The following is a 19,725-nucleotide window of genomic DNA, read 5'->3' on the forward strand; positions in this document are numbered from 1 at the left end:
ATGTAAACTGTAGTGTGCTGCAGTCCCTTTTCTTAGTGCTTTCTCCCTCATGGTACTTCCTGGCGCCCCCGCCATAGCTGTCCTCAAGGACTACCCATTCCTCCAGGCTGCACTGAGCTCCCTTGATGTTCATATCACAACTCCGTTGTCTCCAGCCTTTGGTGATTACAAACAGTATGTTGTTTTATCTCTTTTTGCCAGTCTGTCTTTGGGGAATCCTGGGTCAGAGGGTGAGCGCATCTATCCTCTTGGTGACTGTCACTTGGCATTTCTGCCGGCAGCAGTGTCACTTTGCCTGAGTGCTGCACTTGGGGTTCAGCCCTGGTGGCCTCTTGGTGCATTTGTCTCATCAGAAGCAAGAGGAGTGCCTCTTAGTGGTCGAGACTGGTTGCATTTTCTCCTTTGTAAATGCCTTGTTTATTTCTCTAGCCCGTTGTCCTCTGAGTTCCTCATCTTTATTTCTACATGTTTTTATTTGTTAGTGATGTTAGTCTATATATTTATGTGAGAAGTTGGGGGGGTTCCTTGTCCTAGAACAGGCTCCACAACAGCCTCACCTCTCTGGGCTCCCAGAGACCGAGCTATATCCCAGCACTGGTGTGAAGATGCATGGGAGAACTTGAAACGCTAAATGGAACTCTGTAGTAAGGAATTTTAAACAAGGATGCATCAGTACCTAATATAGTAAAAAATCCTAAGTAGGTATTTGACCATTTCTCTCTCACCTCCTGAAAATGTTTCTTGGAACTTCTTGTTGGGAACAGGAAGGAATCAGCTTGTCCTCAGCCACATAGAGCACTGTCTGCACATGTGGTGTTTCCTTCTTCATATTTACATATGATACAGTAATAATTCTTCTAAAGTTTCTGTCTTTTCTCTTTTTACAAAGTGGGAGCCAGGTTGTCTTGTGTCCTCCTTTCTCCATCTTCCGCTTTTCCTTATTCCCTCACATCTCTGGTGATTGGTACCGACTTCTGGGATTACCCCAGAAGTATTTACACAGTTTATTAGAGGAATTCCCTCTGGGCGCAAGGAATTGCCTTATTTCTAGTTCCTGCCGCTCACAGGAGAGTGTGGTCATCTTCCCCCGTGTGTTCATTGAGGGGCACCCAGGGGGCTGGCCGTGTTCCATCCTCTTGGTCTGGGTGCCATCACTTAGGTGTTGGTTTGTGAAATGCCACAGGCTGTTCAGGTGTGACGTGTTCACACTCCTGTAGGTGTGATGTATCTCAGTTAAAAACAGAGACGATCTCTCTGTCTGTCTCTCTCCTCTGTCAGTCTCCAGTGGGCGTTGTTTAAAGTTGTGATAAAATACATATAACATAAAATTTGCCATTTCAGCCATCTTGTAAGTGTGCAACTCAGTGGCATTAATTACATTTACACTGTTATGTAACCATGACCACTGTCTATTTCCAGATTCTTTTCATCCTCCCAAACAGAAACTCTGTCCTGGGGGGAGGTATTGCTCAGTGTAGAGCATGTGCTTAACACGCACAAGGTCCTGGGTTCAATCCCCAGTAGCTCCATTAAAAAATACATTAATAAGTAAGTCAGTCAATAAATTAATCTAATTACCTCCTCCCGCCCGCCAAAAAAAAAAAAAAGAAAAACACACCAAACTTTGTCCCATTAAACACTCACTCCCCGCTGCAGCCCGGGTACCCCCCTTCTACTTTCCGTTACTATGAACTTGCCTGCTTTAGAGACCTCGTGTGAGTGGACCCACCCAGTGTATGTCCCTTTGTGTCTAGCTTCTTTCACTTAACATAATGTCTTGAGGCTCCTCCATGTTGTAGCCTGTGTTGGTGCCTCCTTCCTGTTTATACTGAGTCCTATTCCACTGGGTGGACCACGTTCTGCTCATCATTTATCAGTGAGTGGACACTTGGGTTGTTTCCAGCTTTGAGCTGTTGTGAATCGTGCTGCTCTGATAGTGAGGGCACACGTATCTCTTCGAGACACGGCTTCCAGCCGTTTTGTGTGCATCTGGAGATGGGACTGCTGGGCCCACGTGGTCTTAGCATTTGACTTTTGCTTGGTTGGCTCCAGGGGACCCAGGGACTTGGTAGGGCATGGCATCCTCTCTGTCTCCCCTTCACAGCCTGCACACCCCAGGGGCTCCATGAGGTCTGGGGTGAGATATCCCAACTCTAAGCCTCTATTTCTTCGTCTTATAATGTGGGGGTTTAGATTGGTTGGTCCCCAAGTCATTTTTTCTTTTACTTTCAGTCTTGTTCAGTGTCAGAGTACCACCATCTGTGCTCTGCATGGGGAGACCCCCCCCCAACAGGTGCTCCCAGTGCCTGGGTTCACAGTTCCACAGCCTGCCAGACAGTGAAGAGGGAGTGGGCCCTTCCAAGCCCCACATGGTGCTGCCCGGCCATTGCTGGGGATGCAGGCCTTGTCCTTAGATCTGGGGACTAGGACCCATGGCCCTGCGTCAGCCATAGGCCACTCTGGGGCTGCTCGGGGTCCTTTGTGTGTCCCCTCCCCTCTGTGTCTGTGGCTCTTGTCTGGAGGGCTCGACCTTGAGACCAGCTCAGTCCCCTGCCCTGCCTGTGCCAGGACCATTCATGCCACCTGTGCAGCCACCACCTCCCTGCAGCGCGAGTCTGTTGCTGCTCTGGGAGCCATGTGAGACTCCCTGGGAGTGCGTGACTCTGGGACTGCACGTGGCCCGTGTGACGCTGCCCCATCCATGCCTCCCCCATCTGCTTCTCCCCAGCTTGTGTCCCCACAGCATTCTCCTCCAGCCGTGTCCAGGCTCCTTCCCCCTCCCTTGACGACGGGGATGGGAGAAGCCACCAGTCCCTTATCTGATAATTCTCATCGGTAAAATGAATGACACTGCATCCAGGGAGGGCTTTGTTTTTCCACTTTATTCAAAAAATTGTGAAGGATGATTTTCAGGGAACTTGGGTGTCACGTTTTTCTACCACGTGTAATTGAGGGGTTTGTGGGGTTCTGAGTGCTGTAGGGGAGAGTCCAAGCAGGGACAGGTGATGTTCCTCCTTCCATGGGTGAAGGAGATGAGAACCAGCCAGCAGGGTGCAGGGTGACCCCACAGTGGCCCTATGGCCCAGACGACGCGTGTTGTCCTCTGCCCTCCAGGTGTCCATATCTGCACCGGACAACCGGGGACACAGAGCGCAAGTACCACCTGCGTTACTACAAGACGGGCACGTGCATCCACGAGACAGACGCCCGGGGCCACTGTGTAAAGAACGGGCTGCACTGTGCCTTCGCTCACGGCCCCCTGGACCTGCGGCCGCCGGTGTGTGACATCAGGTAAGTGGGCGTCCTGCGCTGGGCACTGCCCTCCTCCCCATGTTACAGGTGTCACTTGCCTCAGGTCACTCTTCCTGGGCCTTGGTTTTATTTCTAAGGAAAAAGTGACCCATTTCCTTCCTGCTGACATGGGTGCAAGGGAGCTTGTGAACCACAAGTCCTCAACAAGCACTCTCGGCTGAGGCTGCTGCAATCTGGGCCAAGACCGTGGCCTCAGGATGGGGCGCTGAGGCCACAGGCCACACATTCTGAACTCTTAGGCAGCTGGCATCTCCAGTGACTCAGAGGTGGCTCTGTAAAGCTGCAGGGCCCAGCGGATCTCTTCCCCTCAGAGGCTTCAGACGGGCCATGGAGCTGTAACCGCGTATCATTTGGTTGCAGGGAGCTGCAGGCCCAGGAAGCCCTGCAGAATGGCCAGCTCGGTGGCGGGGATGGCGTCCCTGATCTGCAGCCCGGGGTCTTGGCCAGCCAGGCCATGATGGAGAAGATCCTGGGTGAGGACCCCCGGTGGCAAGGTAACCCTGCGGCTGCCCCGAGAGGGGGTTGGGGAGCTCAGCTCTGTCTGTAAAGTGCCCATACTGGGGACCTCATTGCCCTGTTGACAGGCTGGGTGGGGAAACAAGGCTTTGTTCGAGCATGTTACCCTCTGCCCCTCTACAGCATGTGACCAGGTGGGATCTGAGCCCAGGCGTCTGGTCCCCAGGCTGCTCTGGGGAGGGGGACTGCATGTCCAGTCCCGGAGCCGGGCTGGTGTTCTGCCTCATGCTTGCCCTGTGGGCTCCACGTGGCCTTCAGATCAGCTGCATCTGGGTCCCTGTGGTTTGTCTGAAACGTGAATTCCCGGCTGAGTCCATCGGGGCAGTGGGACTCATGTCCCCAGCAGCCTCCACAGATGATGGCTATGTGCAGTGAGATTTTTTTTTTTAATTGCAAAATACTCATAACATAAATTTGCCATTCTGACCATTTTAAAGTAGCAGGTCAGTAGTGTTTAGTACACCCACTGTGCTGTGCAGCTGTCACCTCCATCTGGTTCCAGAACATTCCTATTACCTTGGATGGAAACCCATCTCCGTTACTGGTCCCCCTCTTCCCGGCCCCTGACACCCACCAGCTTGGCTCTGTCTCTATGAAGCTGCCTGTTCCGACGTCTCCTGAGGACAGTGAGGGTTTCAGGGACCCTTGTGAGTGATGATGTGTGTCCTCAGACCACCTTCACTCTGAGGTGCATGAACACCTCAAAGCTGTGGTTACTTCAGCAGTGAATTCCCAAGTGTCTTTCCTCCACTTGTCAAATCCTGTGCCCACCCTGGGTTCAGGGTTGAATTAATAAAGGTAGCTGCCCAGGCCTCCCTCCCAGCCCCTCCGCCCTCTGTGGTGATATGCCTGGTGCGCCCAGGCTCAGGCCTGGCCCCAGCTGCAGAGCCTGTCCTCTGGTGGTCTCTAGGGGGTGGGGACCCACTGTGCCATTGTGCTTGTCCCTGTGTTGCAGTGTCGCTGTGGGGGAACAGGCTCCCCACAGAGGAAGGTCTGTGCCTGCAGCTCCCTGCTCGCCGGCACCTGCGGGTTCTTGTCCTTCTGGAACTTCCTTTCTTGTGTTCCAGCCCGCTGGCCTCCCTGGTCTGGTACTGAGCACCTGTGGGCTCCGGTCAGGGCACAGGTAGGGGTGTGGGTCCCCTCATCACCGACAGGTGGACTGAGCTTGAGAAAGGAAAGCAGGGAAGAGACGCCTGGACAGGGTCAGGCTAGGGAACCTTCAGTGCCTGCGCCCAAGATTTGTGTCCTGAACATTAGGTGCCCTGGCTCCCGCTCTCCCAGTGTTCAGATTAAACCAGTGGCACTGACACCCCCTCCTCCCTCAGAAGAGCTGCTCCAGCCTGTTGCTTCCACATTTTCGTTTTCCACCCATGGGTGGTGGTCTGGATTTTTAATTAGTAGACCTTTTTTTTATGGAAGCTTTCGGTTTATAGAGGAATTGCACAGTCAGGGCAGAGTTCCCAGTTGCCCTGGCAGGAACCTCTTCCTTTGACATGGTGACATTTGTTATAGTTGAGAAACCAGTCTTGATACATGGTGGTTAACTGACTGTACATTTCACACCAGGGTTCAGGCCTGGCCCACGTGCTGCATTCTCTGGGTGTGGGCACAAATGTGATGACAAAGATCCTTCCTTAGGGTGTCACACGGGATAGTGTCACTGCCCTCAGACCCTCTATACTCTGCGGCTCGTCCCTCCCCACCCCGGCGACTTCCAATCTTTCACCCCATTGTTCTGCCACATTGTTGGGGTCACACAGTGTGTTGCTTTTACACTTAGTGCTGTGCATTCAGGGTTCCCCAGGTCTCTTTGGCATGTGGTGGCATGTTTCTTCCTATTGCTAAGTAATACCCCACATCTGGCTGGACCTGTTCATCCATCACCCACACCTGGGCGTCCCAGGGCCCCTGTGACTCATGGGCATTACCACACCACTCCCTTTTTTGTGGTTTGTGTCACTCTGTGCAGGACCTTGTGTCTTTTCAAGGCCCTTGATCAATACTTGTGAAGAAATGTTCTACATTTTTTCTTGAATCTTTTTTTTTTAATGGAGGCACTGGGGATTGAACCCTGGACCTCGTGCACGCTAAGCATGTGCTCTGTCACTGAGCTCTACCCACCCCTCTGTTCTACAACTTTTATTTTCTTAAAATTGTCCCTTCTGTTCAAACTGCCCCTGTTCTCTCCATGTCTTGCCGTGTGGCTAACGTTCCCTGTCATTTAATCAGTTATTTGGAACTGAGTTTGACATGGAGGGACGTGTGGTGCTGCCAGCTCCCTGGTCAGTGGGGTGTGATGCACAGCTCCCCGCACCCACCATCTTTCCTTCAACTCCTTGACTGGGCCCAGCTGCGCAAGCGTAATTAAAAACAACGGCCCTTGTTAAAAACAACAAAACCAGGAGGTCAGTTATTAACCAGCCCAAGAATGGGTATGGTTTTCAAGAATCTTCTCTCATCAGTTACTGCTTTTCAATGACCCCTCGTGGTCTTCTGTTTATTTTTGCCCTGAGATAATATTCAGGTATCATGAAATGAGCCGTTTAAAAAATAAACTTTGTCTTTTAGAGAAGTTGAGTGTCCACATTGTGGAAAGTCCAGGGAGTTCTCACGTACCGGCTGCCTCCACCCACGCGGCACCCCCACCTCGGCAGGGACATTTGTCACAGCCGAGGAGCCTGTGTTGATGTAGCAGCATCACCCAAAGCCGGTGGTTTACCTTGGGGTTAAATACACCACTTTAAAGTGTCCATTTCCAGGGGTTTTGCTGTGTTGTGTATGCATCACTTCCATCTAGTTCTAAAACTATCTAGTCTCCCCAAAGAGCCCCCTCCCCACCGTCAGTCACTCCCCACCCGCCCCTGGCCCCCGACACCCTCTGATCTACTATCTGTGGATTTGCTTATTCTGGACGTTTCCTGTAAGTAGAGTCATACAGTATGTGCCTGTGTGTCTGCTTCTTTCTCTGAGCATCACACGTTCAAGGCTCAGCCACGCTGTAGCGTGTGTTAGTGCTTCACTCCTCCTCTTGGCCAAGTAACACTCTGCTTTGTGTCTGGGCTACGTGGTGTTTATCCATCACCCGTTGACGGGCACCTCTTGGCTTCATGGCTGCCATGTGAGCACGTGTGTGCACGTTTTTGGGGGACCCCTGTTTTTCAGACACCAACTTCGTGCTAGGCAGCTACAAGACTGAGCAGTGCCCCAAGCCCCCACGCCTCTGCCGCCAGGGCTACGCGTGCCCGCACTTCCACAACAGCCGGGACCGACGGCGGAATCCCCGGAGGTTCCAGTACAGGTGAGCCCTGGACTGTTTCTCAGGTGTGGACCTGGGTCGGTGGTCCCCTCTGCACACATGCGCTCCCCACCCGGCACATGACTCTCTTTAAGGCAGCGGCCTCTCTGCTGTCTTCACCCTCCCTGAAGGCCCTGGCGTCCAGCCAGTTGGGCAAGTATCCCTCCTGGTGGCAGGTGCTGTGAGGGTGTGGCTCCCCCGTCTCCCTCCTGGCCTCCCATCTGTGACCTGTGCACTCCTGCTGGCTGGGGACCGACCCGCAACCCAACTTCACCCTCTCCAGGGGCCTGGTAACCTCTGGGTGGTGGGTTTGTTTTGTGCACCTGGCCGTCCTGCTCTCGTCCACTGCCATCTCCTCCTCACTCCAGCTGCCTTCACCGTGGTGCCTTACTCCCCCTTGGGTTTACCAAGTTGGCAGATGGTGGGGCTGGGGACATAGGACCCCAGGGGTGCCTGGGCACCTGGACCCTCACCTTGGTCCTCCTTTGAGTCTTAAGCTCTGTCCAGCTTGTTCTCTGAGCAAAGAGCTGCTCTCTGATCACTTGAGGCCATCTCGCAGGCCCAGAGAGCCCTGACCTTCAGGCAGGAAGCGTCTTATGAGTCACTGCTCCTCTGAGTAGTTTGAGTTGAGGGACAGGGACCCCCTCAGTCTTAGTCACCAGATGTCATCTCGAGAAGACAAAGTGAATTTACAGTGTATCGAAGGGACAGAAAACTGTAAAAAGAATAAAAGTCCTATTTCCCACAGATGGTAATTTTTAAAATAAATCCAGTTCAATCAAGCTGCCAGGAAGTCCCTGAAGGGTAGAGAGTATTGGTTAGGATTTTCATATCGTGAGACCAGAAGTCTCATTCAATTTTGAAACAGTCTCAGAAGAAGTTGGGGAGCATGCTCCCCTTGCTGGCGGGCGATTGGCCAGGCCTGGCCTCCCCACCTGCTGCAGGAGGCCTGGCTGCATTTCCAAGATGCTGCTCATGTCGGTGTGGGTGGCTCTGACTCAGATTCATTTTACACTTTATGGAAAATGAAAATGGGCTCCCGAGTACATCCTGGGTCCCAATGGGCACCCACCCTGCTTTTCCTCTGTCTGTCCTCCTAAGGAAGGGGCCAGGGCTTCTGGGAGCCCCTTGCCTGGGCCCCTCGTGGTGCAGGTGTGCCCAGCCATAGGTGGAAGGCCCGACTCCCCAGGGCACTCGGGGAGGACGTCCATCCTGCACTGATTCCTGGTTGTCCCTGCAGGTCCACCCCCTGCCCCAGCGTGAAGCACGGCGACGAGTGGGGCGAGCCCTCCAGGTGCGAGAGCGGGGACAGCTGTCAGTACTGCCACTCGCGCACAGAACAGCAGTTCCACCCTGAGGTATGACAACGCCCGCGGCCCCGATTGGCAGGGCGGGTGACGCCCTGAGGCCAGCCCCAGGTCCAGGGCTGCCTCTGAGGCCTCATATAACTCAGCAGTGAGGTTCATCACACTGAAAGGATGCAGATTCAAATCAGCAAAGGAACAAGGCCCAGGGGTGGGTCCAAGTCCTCAGCTTCCAGCTGTCCCCACCCAGGGAGTCGTGTGGACAACGCTTCTTTCTCCCGGCCACCGCGTATGACAGTGTTGGTGGCAATACTCATGGTGTCAGTGTTAGGAGGTCACCCAAGCCTTGGCGTCTAGGGTTTCCCTGGGGGTCGGTTGGCAGACAGGGCCAAGCTCAGACTCCAGTCCCTGCAGAGGCCCAGCTGGTGCCTCGTGGCCCAGGCCCCACCGTAAGTCCTGTTGTAGATCCGCGGTGTGGCCTGTGGCCTCGGGTAAATAAACTGAGATAGACTGGGCAGGACATTCCAGGGGCTCAGAGGTCGCCTCCCTGGAGCCAGTCAAAGCCAGTCCTTCCTTTGGGGTGTGTGGGTATAGATGGGGGAGCCGTGGAATTAACCCTTTGCCACACAGATGGATTTGTGTTAAAAAACGAACAAGCACACCAGCCCCCTTCAGAGCCCTGAGCCAGTGGAGAGCATCAGAGCACCAAAACCAGGAGCAGGAGGGGGCGGGCAGGTGTGCGCACGAGGGGCAGTGGGGGGAGCTGTGCTGATCCCTTTGTGCTAAGGGGCCACTCTTGCTGAATGGGAGGGGCCTCAAGGCAACAGCAGGGAGAGAATGGGGTGTGGAATGGTCAGTGCCTGGCAGGGACCAGGCAGAGACCAGGCAGAGAGGCACCCTCTGGTGAGGAAGAGAGTTGGCCGGGCCCATGGAAGGGAGGCGCTGAGCACAGACAGGCCTCGGGGTGTGTCTCCCTCACCTCCTGGCTTCTCCCTTAAGGCCAGTCTTGTTTTTCAGGTCCTACAGCCACAGCCTCCAGTTGGTTTTTCCCCTCTTCTGGTTTTGTTTACTCATTCGTTCATTCATTCAGTTTTTGTAACTCAGGAAATTCTTTATGTTTGTTGATACCGGAAATGTTTAAATAAAGAGTTAGCACCTCTCCTCCCAGCTCTGCGCCCGAGGTTTGGACTCCCTGCCCACTTTTCTCTGTGGCTCTACTGCTGTTTCCCAGACAGGGGATCTTCTTTCTTTGTGGATCGTGTAGGTGCAGAGTTGGGACTTAAAACCCATGGCTACTAGTGAATTTCAACTCTAGCCAAGTTTGTTTTTAATGTTGTGTATTTCAGCCGTGACTTACTAGAGAAGGAAAAAGTGACTCGGTAGTACTCCTGGCTGTGGGCCTGGTCTTAGGTCAGGCCTGCAGTGCTGTTCACAGCGACATGGCTGCGTGGATGTCCCATCTCACATGTCACCTTACCTCTGGGATGTTTGCCGTCTGTTATGCACACGCACGCACACACACACACACTGTGCCCACATGCGTTGGTTCAGGCTCCAGCAAGACAGGCTGCAGAAGAGTTAGGAGCTGTGCGTGAAAGCAGACCCTGGAGTAAAAGCACACCTGGCTGTGCCAAATGGGGCACCTGGGCTCTGGGGCGGGGAGGGGCACAGCACCTTGTCCTCAAGGCTGTGGTATTTTGTTTCTTGAAAATGTGTTCTGTTCAGAGAGTCTGTGCTTTATCAGCACCATGCTCTAACCAGCTGAGCTAACTGGCCCCTAGCTTGGAGAGTCTGTGCTTTAAAACACATATGAAACTCAGCTTTCTTTAAAGAAAATTTTTTGGCGGGGAGGTAATTAGGTTTATTTATTATTATTATTTTTAATGGAGACACTGGGGATGAGCCCAGGAACTTGTGCCTGTTAAGCACATGTTCTACCGCTGAGCTATACCCTCCCCCCTAAAATGCACATGAGACAGCACTTAGCCCCCTGATACCTTTGGTTCTGAATTGGACACCCTTTGAAAATGCTTTTGTTTTTTACCCTTAAGATTTCGGTGCAGGTGTTCAAGGGACAGTTGAAGAGCCACAAGGAATGACTGGCATTTCTGGCAGGGAAGCGGGAGGGTGGCAGGGTTGACTTTGGATCTGGGCGAAGCCTGCGAGGGCGGCTGGGACGTGGAGACCATTGTCCCTCCTGGGTCAGCTGTGCTGGGGGACCAGACCCCAGTGAGGTGGCCTGGGGTCTGGTTGTGGAGCCAATGCACGTGGTCACTTAAAAGGCATTTCCTGAGCTCCTGTTGTATCCAGGCACTGAATCAGGTGCCTCTTCCAAGAAATGCCAAGTGGACAAGCTGACTTGGTGTGTGTTTTCAAGGGCAGGTGCTGCAGGAGCGGCCTCGGGCCCTCACTGTCCCTCAGGCAGACAGCACCTTGCCAACCAGGGAATCCCAGGGTGGCGGGCAGGGAGCCATGTCCACAGTGCTCTTTTTCAGGAGACCCCGTTGTGATTTGGGGCTTAGTTCTCTACATGGTGACGCAACCAGCTCTGGGCCCCCTGGGGAAACATGTTCTGATCCAGCCTCTCTGTTTGCTGTTTTATTTTATTGCCTAGATCTACAAATCAACCAAGTGCAACGACATGCGTCAGACCGGGTACTGCCCTCGGGGCCCTTTCTGTGCCTTTGCACATGTGGAAAGTAAGTGCCTCTGTGGCAGGTGGAGCTCCACCTCTGGGTGACACTGGGAGGGTCAGCGCAGTGGGTTAGACAGAGCCCAGGGTGGCCCTGCCTCCGAGGTGTTCTGGGGTCCTGAGTGCCTTGGCCAGGTTCTGGCGTGTGGTCATTTTGGTGGCCAGATGGGCCCATGAAAAGTCCCCAAAGGCAGAAATGAGCCTCAGCAACAGGAAATGCACAGGCCTGACCCCTCCTTGATGCTCCCCAGCACTTCCCCCTACAGCTTTTGAATTTTGGTGCCAGCTCTTGTGAGCAAAGTTGCAAACTCCGAATTTACTTCCTTTCTTTTTTTTTTTTTTTTTTTAATTTTAACGGGGAGGGTGGCTATTTCTGTTAGAATTTTACATTGTTTTCTGCTGTTCGAGTCATTCGTGACTCTCACCAGCGGCTACAGCCATCCTGTCAGAGACTGGTGCATATTCACTCTCCCTAATTTGTGGGGTTTCCTTTAACCAAACACTCCATGCATGTAGTTCTGCTACCGGCCAGCAGCTAGTCAAAGCCTGCCGCCCCCTTTCTCGGCAGAGAGCCTTGGAACCACAAGTGACTGGGGCTGCCGAGACCTCACCTCCGCCAGCAGCTCCGCGGCCCCCAGCGGGCAGCTCGGACACGTAAGTGGATGGCGTCCTGGGGAGGGTGCCTGCTCTGCTGTTTGATCTGAATCCAACTGTTAAGGGGCATGGATGGGTGTGATCTTTGGGTGATGGGGTTGGTGGCCGTCTGCCTGTGGGGTTGGTGGCTCCTCATAGAAGAGTTTAAAAGAGCCCTGACTGAATCCCGGCCCTGCCTTTTGTCAGACGCGCACATGTGTGCTGTGTGTGAGGTGCAGTCTCAGGCTGAGCGTGAAGGGAGGCCTGAGTCCAGTGGGACCCCTGCAGGGCAGCCCAGGCCAGGCTGGCAGGTCTCAGTGAGATTCGGGGGGGGTGGGGTTGAGGAGACTAGGGGGACTGGCGAGTAGGACCCTCGTGCCTGTGCGGGTGGGGGGAACAGTGGGGATCGGCTCAACCCTGCGTCCTGCCGGCCTGTTGCTCAGGCTGCTGGGGGTGTGCCGGAACGGTACCCCCACCCCTGAAGGTGGAGTGACTTTTTATGTATGCTAGTGGGGCATCTTTTGTCTTCTAATTACTTTGCAACTTAAAAAATTAACATGCTCGCATGCATAGAGGGTTTCAGCCTTGGCAGTGAGAGCTCAGAGGGGAAGGTTCCTTTGCAGTTTGAAACATTGTGGAACTAGATGTAGGTGATGGTCACACAACGTTGTAAACATGCTAAATGCCACGGAATTCTGCACTTTTAAAAAGCTACACTTACGTTGTGTGAATTGCAACTCAAATTTTTGAAATAAAACTAAGATAAGAAATGAAGCAAGGGGGAGGGTATATCTCAAAGTGGTAGAGTGCGTGCTTAGCATGCATGAGGTCCTGGGTTGTTCAGTTCCCAGTACCTCCTCTTAAAAAAGTAAATAAATAAACCTAATTACCTCCCTCTCCTCCCACCAAAAAAAAAAAAAGAAAGAAATGAAGCATCTGTCTAGGGTCAGCTCTGACTTCCAGGCCTGGTGCAGATGGCCTTAGTGGCATCTGCCTGCTTGGCAGCATTTGGCTCTGGATGGGTGTGGGGTGACATGGGCTGAGCGGCAGCCCTGGTTTCATCTCCTTTGGGGCTCCTGTTGCGACAGCCCCGGGGCGGCAGGGTGACGGCAGGTAGCAGGAGTGTCATCAGCCCTGCCGGGTCTGCACGGGGAGATCCCACCCAGTGGGCATCATGGGAGGGGAGCTTCTCATTCTCTACTGGCCGGTCCTCCTTCCCAGTCCCAAGTATCTCCATGTGGGGATCGATGACAAGTCCCAAATCCTGGCTTATGCATGGTAAGGGTTCCCATCCCTTCCTCTTCAGTGTAGAGTCCAGGTGGGCATCGGGACCCCAAAGCTCTTGGCTTGGTCCGGCCACACGTACCAACCAGCTGCATGTTTTTCTCCTGGAGGGGAAATGCCTGGGGTCTCATCTCCTGTAGCTGTGGTCCTGGGTTTGAGGGGTCTGTCTTGGGTCTGAATTCCTCGTTGAGACCAGGGAGAGGGAAGCAACGTCCCCACTGCTCACTCTTGGCTTTGGGGCCGTGTCTGCTGACACTCTCCCCCACCCCATACCCAGAATCGGCCCTCCGTGTGGCCTGCTGGCATCTCTCAACGGAAACACACTGTGAAATAATAGAACATATGTATATTGGTCTCTGCCCTCCAGCTCTTGACCCAGGACTCCGAGACCATCATAATTCTTTTGTTCCAATGAGATGACTCTTAGTGGGCTCCTGGGTTGGGGCTGGTCACAGGAAAGACCAGGCATGATTAGAAGCCTAGAACTTTCAGCCCCACCCCCATCCTCTAGGGGTAGGGTAGGGCTGGAGATTGAGTTCATAATCAATCATGCCCATGCGATGAGCTTATGTACGTCTCTAAAGTACAGGGTTTGGAGAGCATCCAGGTTGGTGATGACATTCACGTGGAGAGGGCACGTCCTGGCTCTGCGGGAACAGAAGTACCTGCACTCGGGATCCTCCTGGACCTTTCCTGAAGTGCTGGCTGTCCATCTGCGTCCTTTAGCACATCCTCTATGACTTAGTAACCTGGTGAACATTATGAAGTGTTTCACTGAGTTCTACGAGCTATTCTAGAAAATGATAGAACCAGAGGAAGGGCTCTTGGGAACACCGATGTACGTACAGCTGGCTCGGGGCTGGCGATGGATGTCAGAAGCACGGGCATCTCTCGGGAGTGAGCCCTTGGCCTGTGGGGTCTGCGCTGACTCTGGGTAGGGGGTGTCACGGGGGTTTTTCCTTTTCATCTGCTGGGACCACGCAGCCAGTCGGCCCTTCTGCCTCCCGTGTCTGGCTGCAGAGGTGCTGATTCCTTCAGTGAAGTGGGGAGCTGGGCTGCTGTCCTGGGAAGTGCCTGTGCTCCTCCCCTGGGTCTGGCTCGTGGGGTCGCCGCCCACTGCTGCTGTAGGTGGGGCTGCCCCCAGACTCGCCTAGCTCATGGATCCTCAGTTACACTTGTGGGTGTCAGTTGAGCCATTTTAGGGTGAACAGCAGTGTCTTGTGCATTCACTGTCCCATGCAGCCACCACCTCTGGTCGTCCTGCTGTGAGATAGACCTGGAGGGGCCTGAGGCCAGGATGTGAAATTGAGAAAGAAGTTGAAATCCTCTAAGACATGTCCATTAAAAAGATCCGAGCAAAGTGCTACAGTGTGAAATGTGCAGACTTCTCCTGGGGACCTGACATGGGACTGGCTAATCCTTTTCCTGACGTTTTCAGCAGATGCTCGAATGGGTTTCACGAGTCCATGAAACATGTAGGTCCAAAGCGGTGGGGCTGGCTTGGGCCACCTCTGGGCATGGGTTCAGGGGCATTTGGCTCGGTGGTGACCCTGAGGGAATATGTAGATTGGGATATATGGAGCTCGCCCTCCTCAGTGTGGATGTCGCTGTCCCAAATGAACCGTTTTCGTTTAAAGTTGGGGCAAGGAATTGCAGGGTGGCTTCTTTTCCCTGTTTTTCTGAATCTCAGTCACCTTTGATGGCAGAACTGAACTTAAGTGAAAAAGCTCCAGATGCCCTGTCTGGGGCAAGCTGCCCTCACAGCCCGCCCTTCTGCCCCATTCTGGAATGTTCGTGCATGGTTAGGTGCCTGCTCGGGCACCTACTTGTGAAAGCCCCTGTGTGATGGGAGTTGGTGACAACATGGCATGAGCTCTGCCCGCCTCTGCCCTGGCAGGTGAAGGTGCAGGGCAGCGGCAGGAGGGCCTGGATGGGAACAAGCCCCACGAAGGAGCTCTGGGGCCTGCTCGGGTTGGGACTGTGACACAAAGGTGAGCAGAGCTATTTCAGGATGACCTGGTTTCTTAGAACTCGGGTCTCTGGTCAGTGCCTTTGGAGACTCACCCAAATCTGGGGGGACAGGAGGGGTCACTTCTGGGCAAGAGAAATACAAGGAAACTAGATATACCAGGCTGGCCTCAGGGTCGAACCCAGCAGGAAGGGGCCCTGGTCAGGGCCTGTGTGGACACCGCCTCTTCTCTGCCCTCTGTGAGCCTTCTGGGTCCTTCTGCAAATCCAGAAACCAAACAAGGAAGGCAGGCAGGCCAGGATGACCTGAGCCACCACCATAAATTCACTTACCATAAGATTAGGCACAAAAATCAGGATATTCCTCAGATCTGAAGGATGTTTTGGTCAGCACCTTTTATGCTTATGTTTGACCTGAGAGAGTACAGGCCCTGAGCTCTGAGGGCAAAGCCATCATCATGCACACTTTTCCTAGAAGATCAGGGTTTTTATAAGAGCAGGAGAGGAAAAAAACTGCTCCCTCTACCATTTTAGGTTCAGTGCCTGGGGTCCTGCAAATTAAACTGACAAAAAACAGATTAAACAGAAGAAAAGGTTTGTTACTTACCCACAGGGAGGCAAGACCTGGGGGCTTATCTACCTTTTTAAAAAAATATAATATAGTACCTTTTTTTGAAAGTTTGTTTGTTTACCTTGTGTGTGCTAAGCACACGCTCTACCACTGAGCTATACCCTCCCCGCTTTATCTACCCTTTAAACAAAGATAAATTGTAGAGATAAGACCAAAGGGGTTTCTGCTGACAGGAAGCTAAATTGTGGGAAGGGAAAGCTATGGGGGAAGACAGTGGAAAATGAGGGTTATTCCAGTGAGTTTGTTGTACAGGCTCCATTTCCTGGGGTCTGACCCAGGTGGTTAGAGTTCTCTGGTGGTTAAGCTGTTCCCTTCCGCTTGGGAGGGGAGGGGAGGAGAGGGGAGCGCCTTTACAAAGGGAAATTCTTAGCCTATCTCCAGGCAGAAAGGGGAAGGGTATGAATTGCCTTCCAAGAAATCCTGCTTTTCCTCAGGTGTCGGACTGTCCAAGACGACCCGGCTCTGGAGGCTCAGCCCTGCCTCCTTTGTTTGGGGTTTGTCGACGCTGTGAGTTGAGGGAGCTCTGGCCTGCCTTCACACAGACCGTCCAGGAGGTCAGAGCTCCATGTCAGGTATAAGAAACAGAATCCAGGAGGATGGACACAGAGGCAGAAGACTGGAAAACCTCTTCTGTTTCGTGAGATTTCAGTCGGCGTTTTCTGCATTCTGAGCAAAGCTTAGGCCTCCGGGTATATCTCCGTCAGCTGCTCTTTTCTTCTAACAGCCAGTGCTTTTTCTGTTGCAGGCAAAGCGGAGGGATTCACCGGCTGAAGGCAGCCAGAAAGCCAGTGAGCAGGACAGTAAGCAGGTACCACTTGGGGCGAGATTTTGAGTTATCTTTGGGCCTGGGTGTGTTGCCTGTGTTGGGACATTCCACACGCAGCTGATTACAGCCCTCCCTTGCTCACACACTGATCTGGCTAATATCCCTTTGTAAAATGACCACATTCTTATATTCTTAGTCATCGGCCCCATGTGTTCTTTGTTTTAATGTTAAAAAAAATGTGTTATACCTTGGAAACAACAAAACCAAAACCTCTTAAACTTTTCTCTGGGGGGCAGTGAGAGGTACCCTTGGTGGCCTGCCTGTCTGTGAGTGCCCCAAGGCGGCCGTGACAAAACCCCACAGATCGAGGCTTGAACTATAGCTGTTGATTCAGTCTGGAGCCAGAAGGCCGAGCTCAGGGTGTCAGTGGGGTTTGCTCCTTCTGGGGGCCTCTGTCCTCAGCCTGTGGGCACTGTCTCCTCCCCATCTCTCCCCGTCCTCTTCCTCCTGTGTCCGTATTTGTCTCCCAAGGTCCCCTTTCTCTAAGGACATCAGTCATATTGATTAGGAGCCGCCCTTTACGACCTCATCTTAATTCCCTGGGTAAAGACCCTGACTCCAAGTGAGGTCCCATTTAGAGGTGCTGGGGGTCCTTACCCCAACACCTGAGTTCTGGGGACTCAGCTGAGCCCACGGCAGCGTCCCAGGTGAGCCTGGCTTGGCCCCTCCTGGAGCCAAAACTGGGTCACCACCTGGAGACAGTTTCATACCTGAGGAACTAGTGATCAGTGTGTTCTCTCGCCTCCACAGTGAGGCTGCATGCAGGGCTTCCAGCCATGCCCCTCACCTGAGGCAGCCCCTGGTCAGGCCCATTCTCTCTGTTCCACTCCACCCAGCTTCCTTGTGCTTGTTAAACTGAGTTGTTTTGAGAAACAGTTTTTTTTTTTTTTTTTTTTTCCTGATCACCGCCGCCCTAAGGACACAAGGATGCTTGTTTTCCCAACACTGTGAAAAGGCAGAGCTTTAGATGCCGGGGCAGGCAGAGTGCTCACCCCACTGGCGCTTGTGACTTGTGTCTGCTCTGAGCTTCATCTTAAATTCCCAAGTGGGCAGTGCTCACAGCTCCCTTTCTTCTGGTTTTCTTGCTGCCCTGAGGGCACTTCCCTGGCAATTTTTCAGAGCAAGGTATTGAGGCATTTTCTTTTCTATTAGGAGCTTCTAAAGCGCATTTTTGAAACCAGCAGGATAACTGAAAGTAGAAATGCAACCCAGTTACATTTTTTTTTAAAGAGATTGAAATCAAGAAGTTGTTCGTTAAGAATCTGAAATGTGAAATGTTAACGGGAATGTAGCCAACAGGTGCTGTGAGCTGACTGGCCAAGTTCACCCACAGGCCAGCTCTCCCTGCGCCCAGAGACGCCCTCCCTGCCACCCCCAATCTCATTCCAAAGCCTGGCTCTGGGGGCAGTGAGCACCCAGGGAGCAGGGTTGCAAACCAGCTCAGAATTCCCCTCAGCCAGGTCAGCAGGTGTCCACATTTCCCCTGGAACCTCTGAGGATCCCTGTCCATTTGAAGGGCTGGCTGGGATGCCCAGGGGACACCGTGGCTTTGAGGCCAGCCTAGTGGCTTTTATGGGCAGATGGTGCTCAGCAGCTGCTTGTCTGCCTCCACATCGGCTGCAGTCCACATGCGCCATCCGCTCTGGCCAGAGGAGAGTGCTGGCCCCTTGTCTGCCTCCACGTCGGCTGCAGTCCCTGTGTTCCTGGTGTCCTTGTGTCCCTGGCCAGCAGCTGTTGTTCCTGGGTCTTCGGCCATTGCGTCAGAGTGGAGAGCACAGGGTGTGTGGAGTTTTCTTTGATAAATAGAGGCAATCAAGTTCCCTGGTTACCTCCAGCCCACTCCCCAGTTTCCATCTTCCCTCTTGGGCAGCCCTTTCCTCTGAAGCCACCTGCTCACCTGGTGGCCCCGGCTAGAACATACCGAGGAAAGCAGCTTCCCTGCTGTGGCCCCACTGTTACTGCAGAGTCCAGGCTCCAAGACCACAGACACTGTCCACGGTGCCCAGACCCCAGTCTTCCAAGACTCACTTTGTCCCACCCTGAGAGGCAGCCCATGGTGTCAGGCCTGGGGTGCTTGCTCTCACAAGAGTAGTACATCTCGGGGACTCGTGTCTCAGCAGACACTCAGGCTTTCAGAGCTGCCACCCTGGTCACCCCACAGCCACCCAGCACATGAGTGTGTCTCTCCATGTCGGAAGGAGTTTTTCTCCAGCCTGTTACTCAAAAACAGGCAGATGGGAAAGCCTCCTGACCTTGGGACTGACGATTTTCTTGCATGTGACACCAAAAGCACAGGCAATGAAAGAGAAAATAGATAAACTGGGCCTCATCGAAATTGAAAATCTGTGCATCAGAGGACACTGTCAACAGAATAAAAGGCAGCTCACAGGTTGGGAGACAATCTCTGCAAATTATGTCTCTGATAAGGGGTTGATATTCAGAACCTAGAAGTCCTACAACTCAACATCAGCAGAACAAGCCACCCGATTAAAAAATGGGCAAAGGAACTGAGTAGACATTTTTCCAAAGAAGATGCACAAACAGCGCATAAACATAGGAAAAGATGCCCAGTATCACAGGGGGGGAAAGGTAAACCAAAACCACTAGGAGGTACCATTTCACACCCTTTAGGGGATGGGTACTATTCAAAAGTAAACAAGGAGAAAGAGAATAACAGGAGCTGGCAGGAATGCAGAGAAATGGAAGCTGTTGTGCGCTGCTAGTGGGAATGTAAAGTGGTGCAGCTGCTGTGGAGAACACTACGGCAGGTCCTTGAAAAGTTAAAAATAGAATCACCTTACAATTCAGACCTTTCACTTCTGGGTATGTACTCAAGCAAATCGCAAGCATCTCAAAGAGGTAGTCATACTCCCATGTTCACAGCTGCATTATTCACAAAGCCAGAAGGTGGGCACAGCCCACATGCCCATTGGCAGAAGCATCATGTGGTCTGTCCAGCCAGTGGAATATTATTCAGCCACAATAAAGGAAGGAACTCCTGACACATGCATCAACCTCGAAGACTGTTAGCTCAGGCTGCCATAACAGAGCTTCAAACTGGCTGGCTAAAATCCTGGAAGTTCATTTTCTCACAATTTTAGAGGCTTGAAGCCCAGGATCAAAGCGTAGACAGGTGTGGTTTCTGCAGATCCTCTCTCCTCAGCTTGCAGATGGCTGGTGTCTTGCTTTCTGCTCACATGTCCTTCCCTCTGTGCCTGTGCATCCCTGGAGTCTCTTTCTTATCTTAGAAGCACACTGGTCACC

General features: G+C 52.9%; 1 protein-coding gene across 6 annotated transcripts in view; it reads left to right on the forward strand.

Annotated features, from left to right (window-relative positions):
* The window catches only part of UNKL (unk like zinc finger), a 41,103-nt gene that overhangs the window by 7,970 nt on the left and 13,408 nt on the right, over window positions 1-19,725 (forward strand). For all 6 annotated transcript variants that reach the window (XM_074346612.1, XM_074346611.1, XM_074346614.1 and 3 more), the window contains 7 exons: window positions 3,115-3,291; window positions 3,673-3,806; window positions 6,991-7,126; window positions 8,364-8,481; window positions 11,042-11,126; window positions 11,688-11,773; window positions 16,381-16,443. In XM_074346612.1, coding sequence (XP_074202713.1) covers window positions 3,115-3,291; window positions 3,673-3,806; window positions 6,991-7,126; window positions 8,364-8,481; window positions 11,042-11,126; window positions 11,688-11,773; window positions 16,381-16,443 — 799 coding nt within the window. The remainder of the gene's footprint in view (window positions 1-3,114; window positions 3,292-3,672; window positions 3,807-6,990; window positions 7,127-8,363; window positions 8,482-11,041; window positions 11,127-11,687; window positions 11,774-16,380; window positions 16,444-19,725) is intronic.

This window comes from Camelus bactrianus, chromosome 18 (assembly GCF_048773025.1).
Source record: "Camelus bactrianus isolate YW-2024 breed Bactrian camel chromosome 18, ASM4877302v1, whole genome shotgun sequence".
In the NCBI taxonomy this organism is placed as follows: Eukaryota; Metazoa; Chordata; class Mammalia; order Artiodactyla; family Camelidae; genus Camelus; species Camelus bactrianus.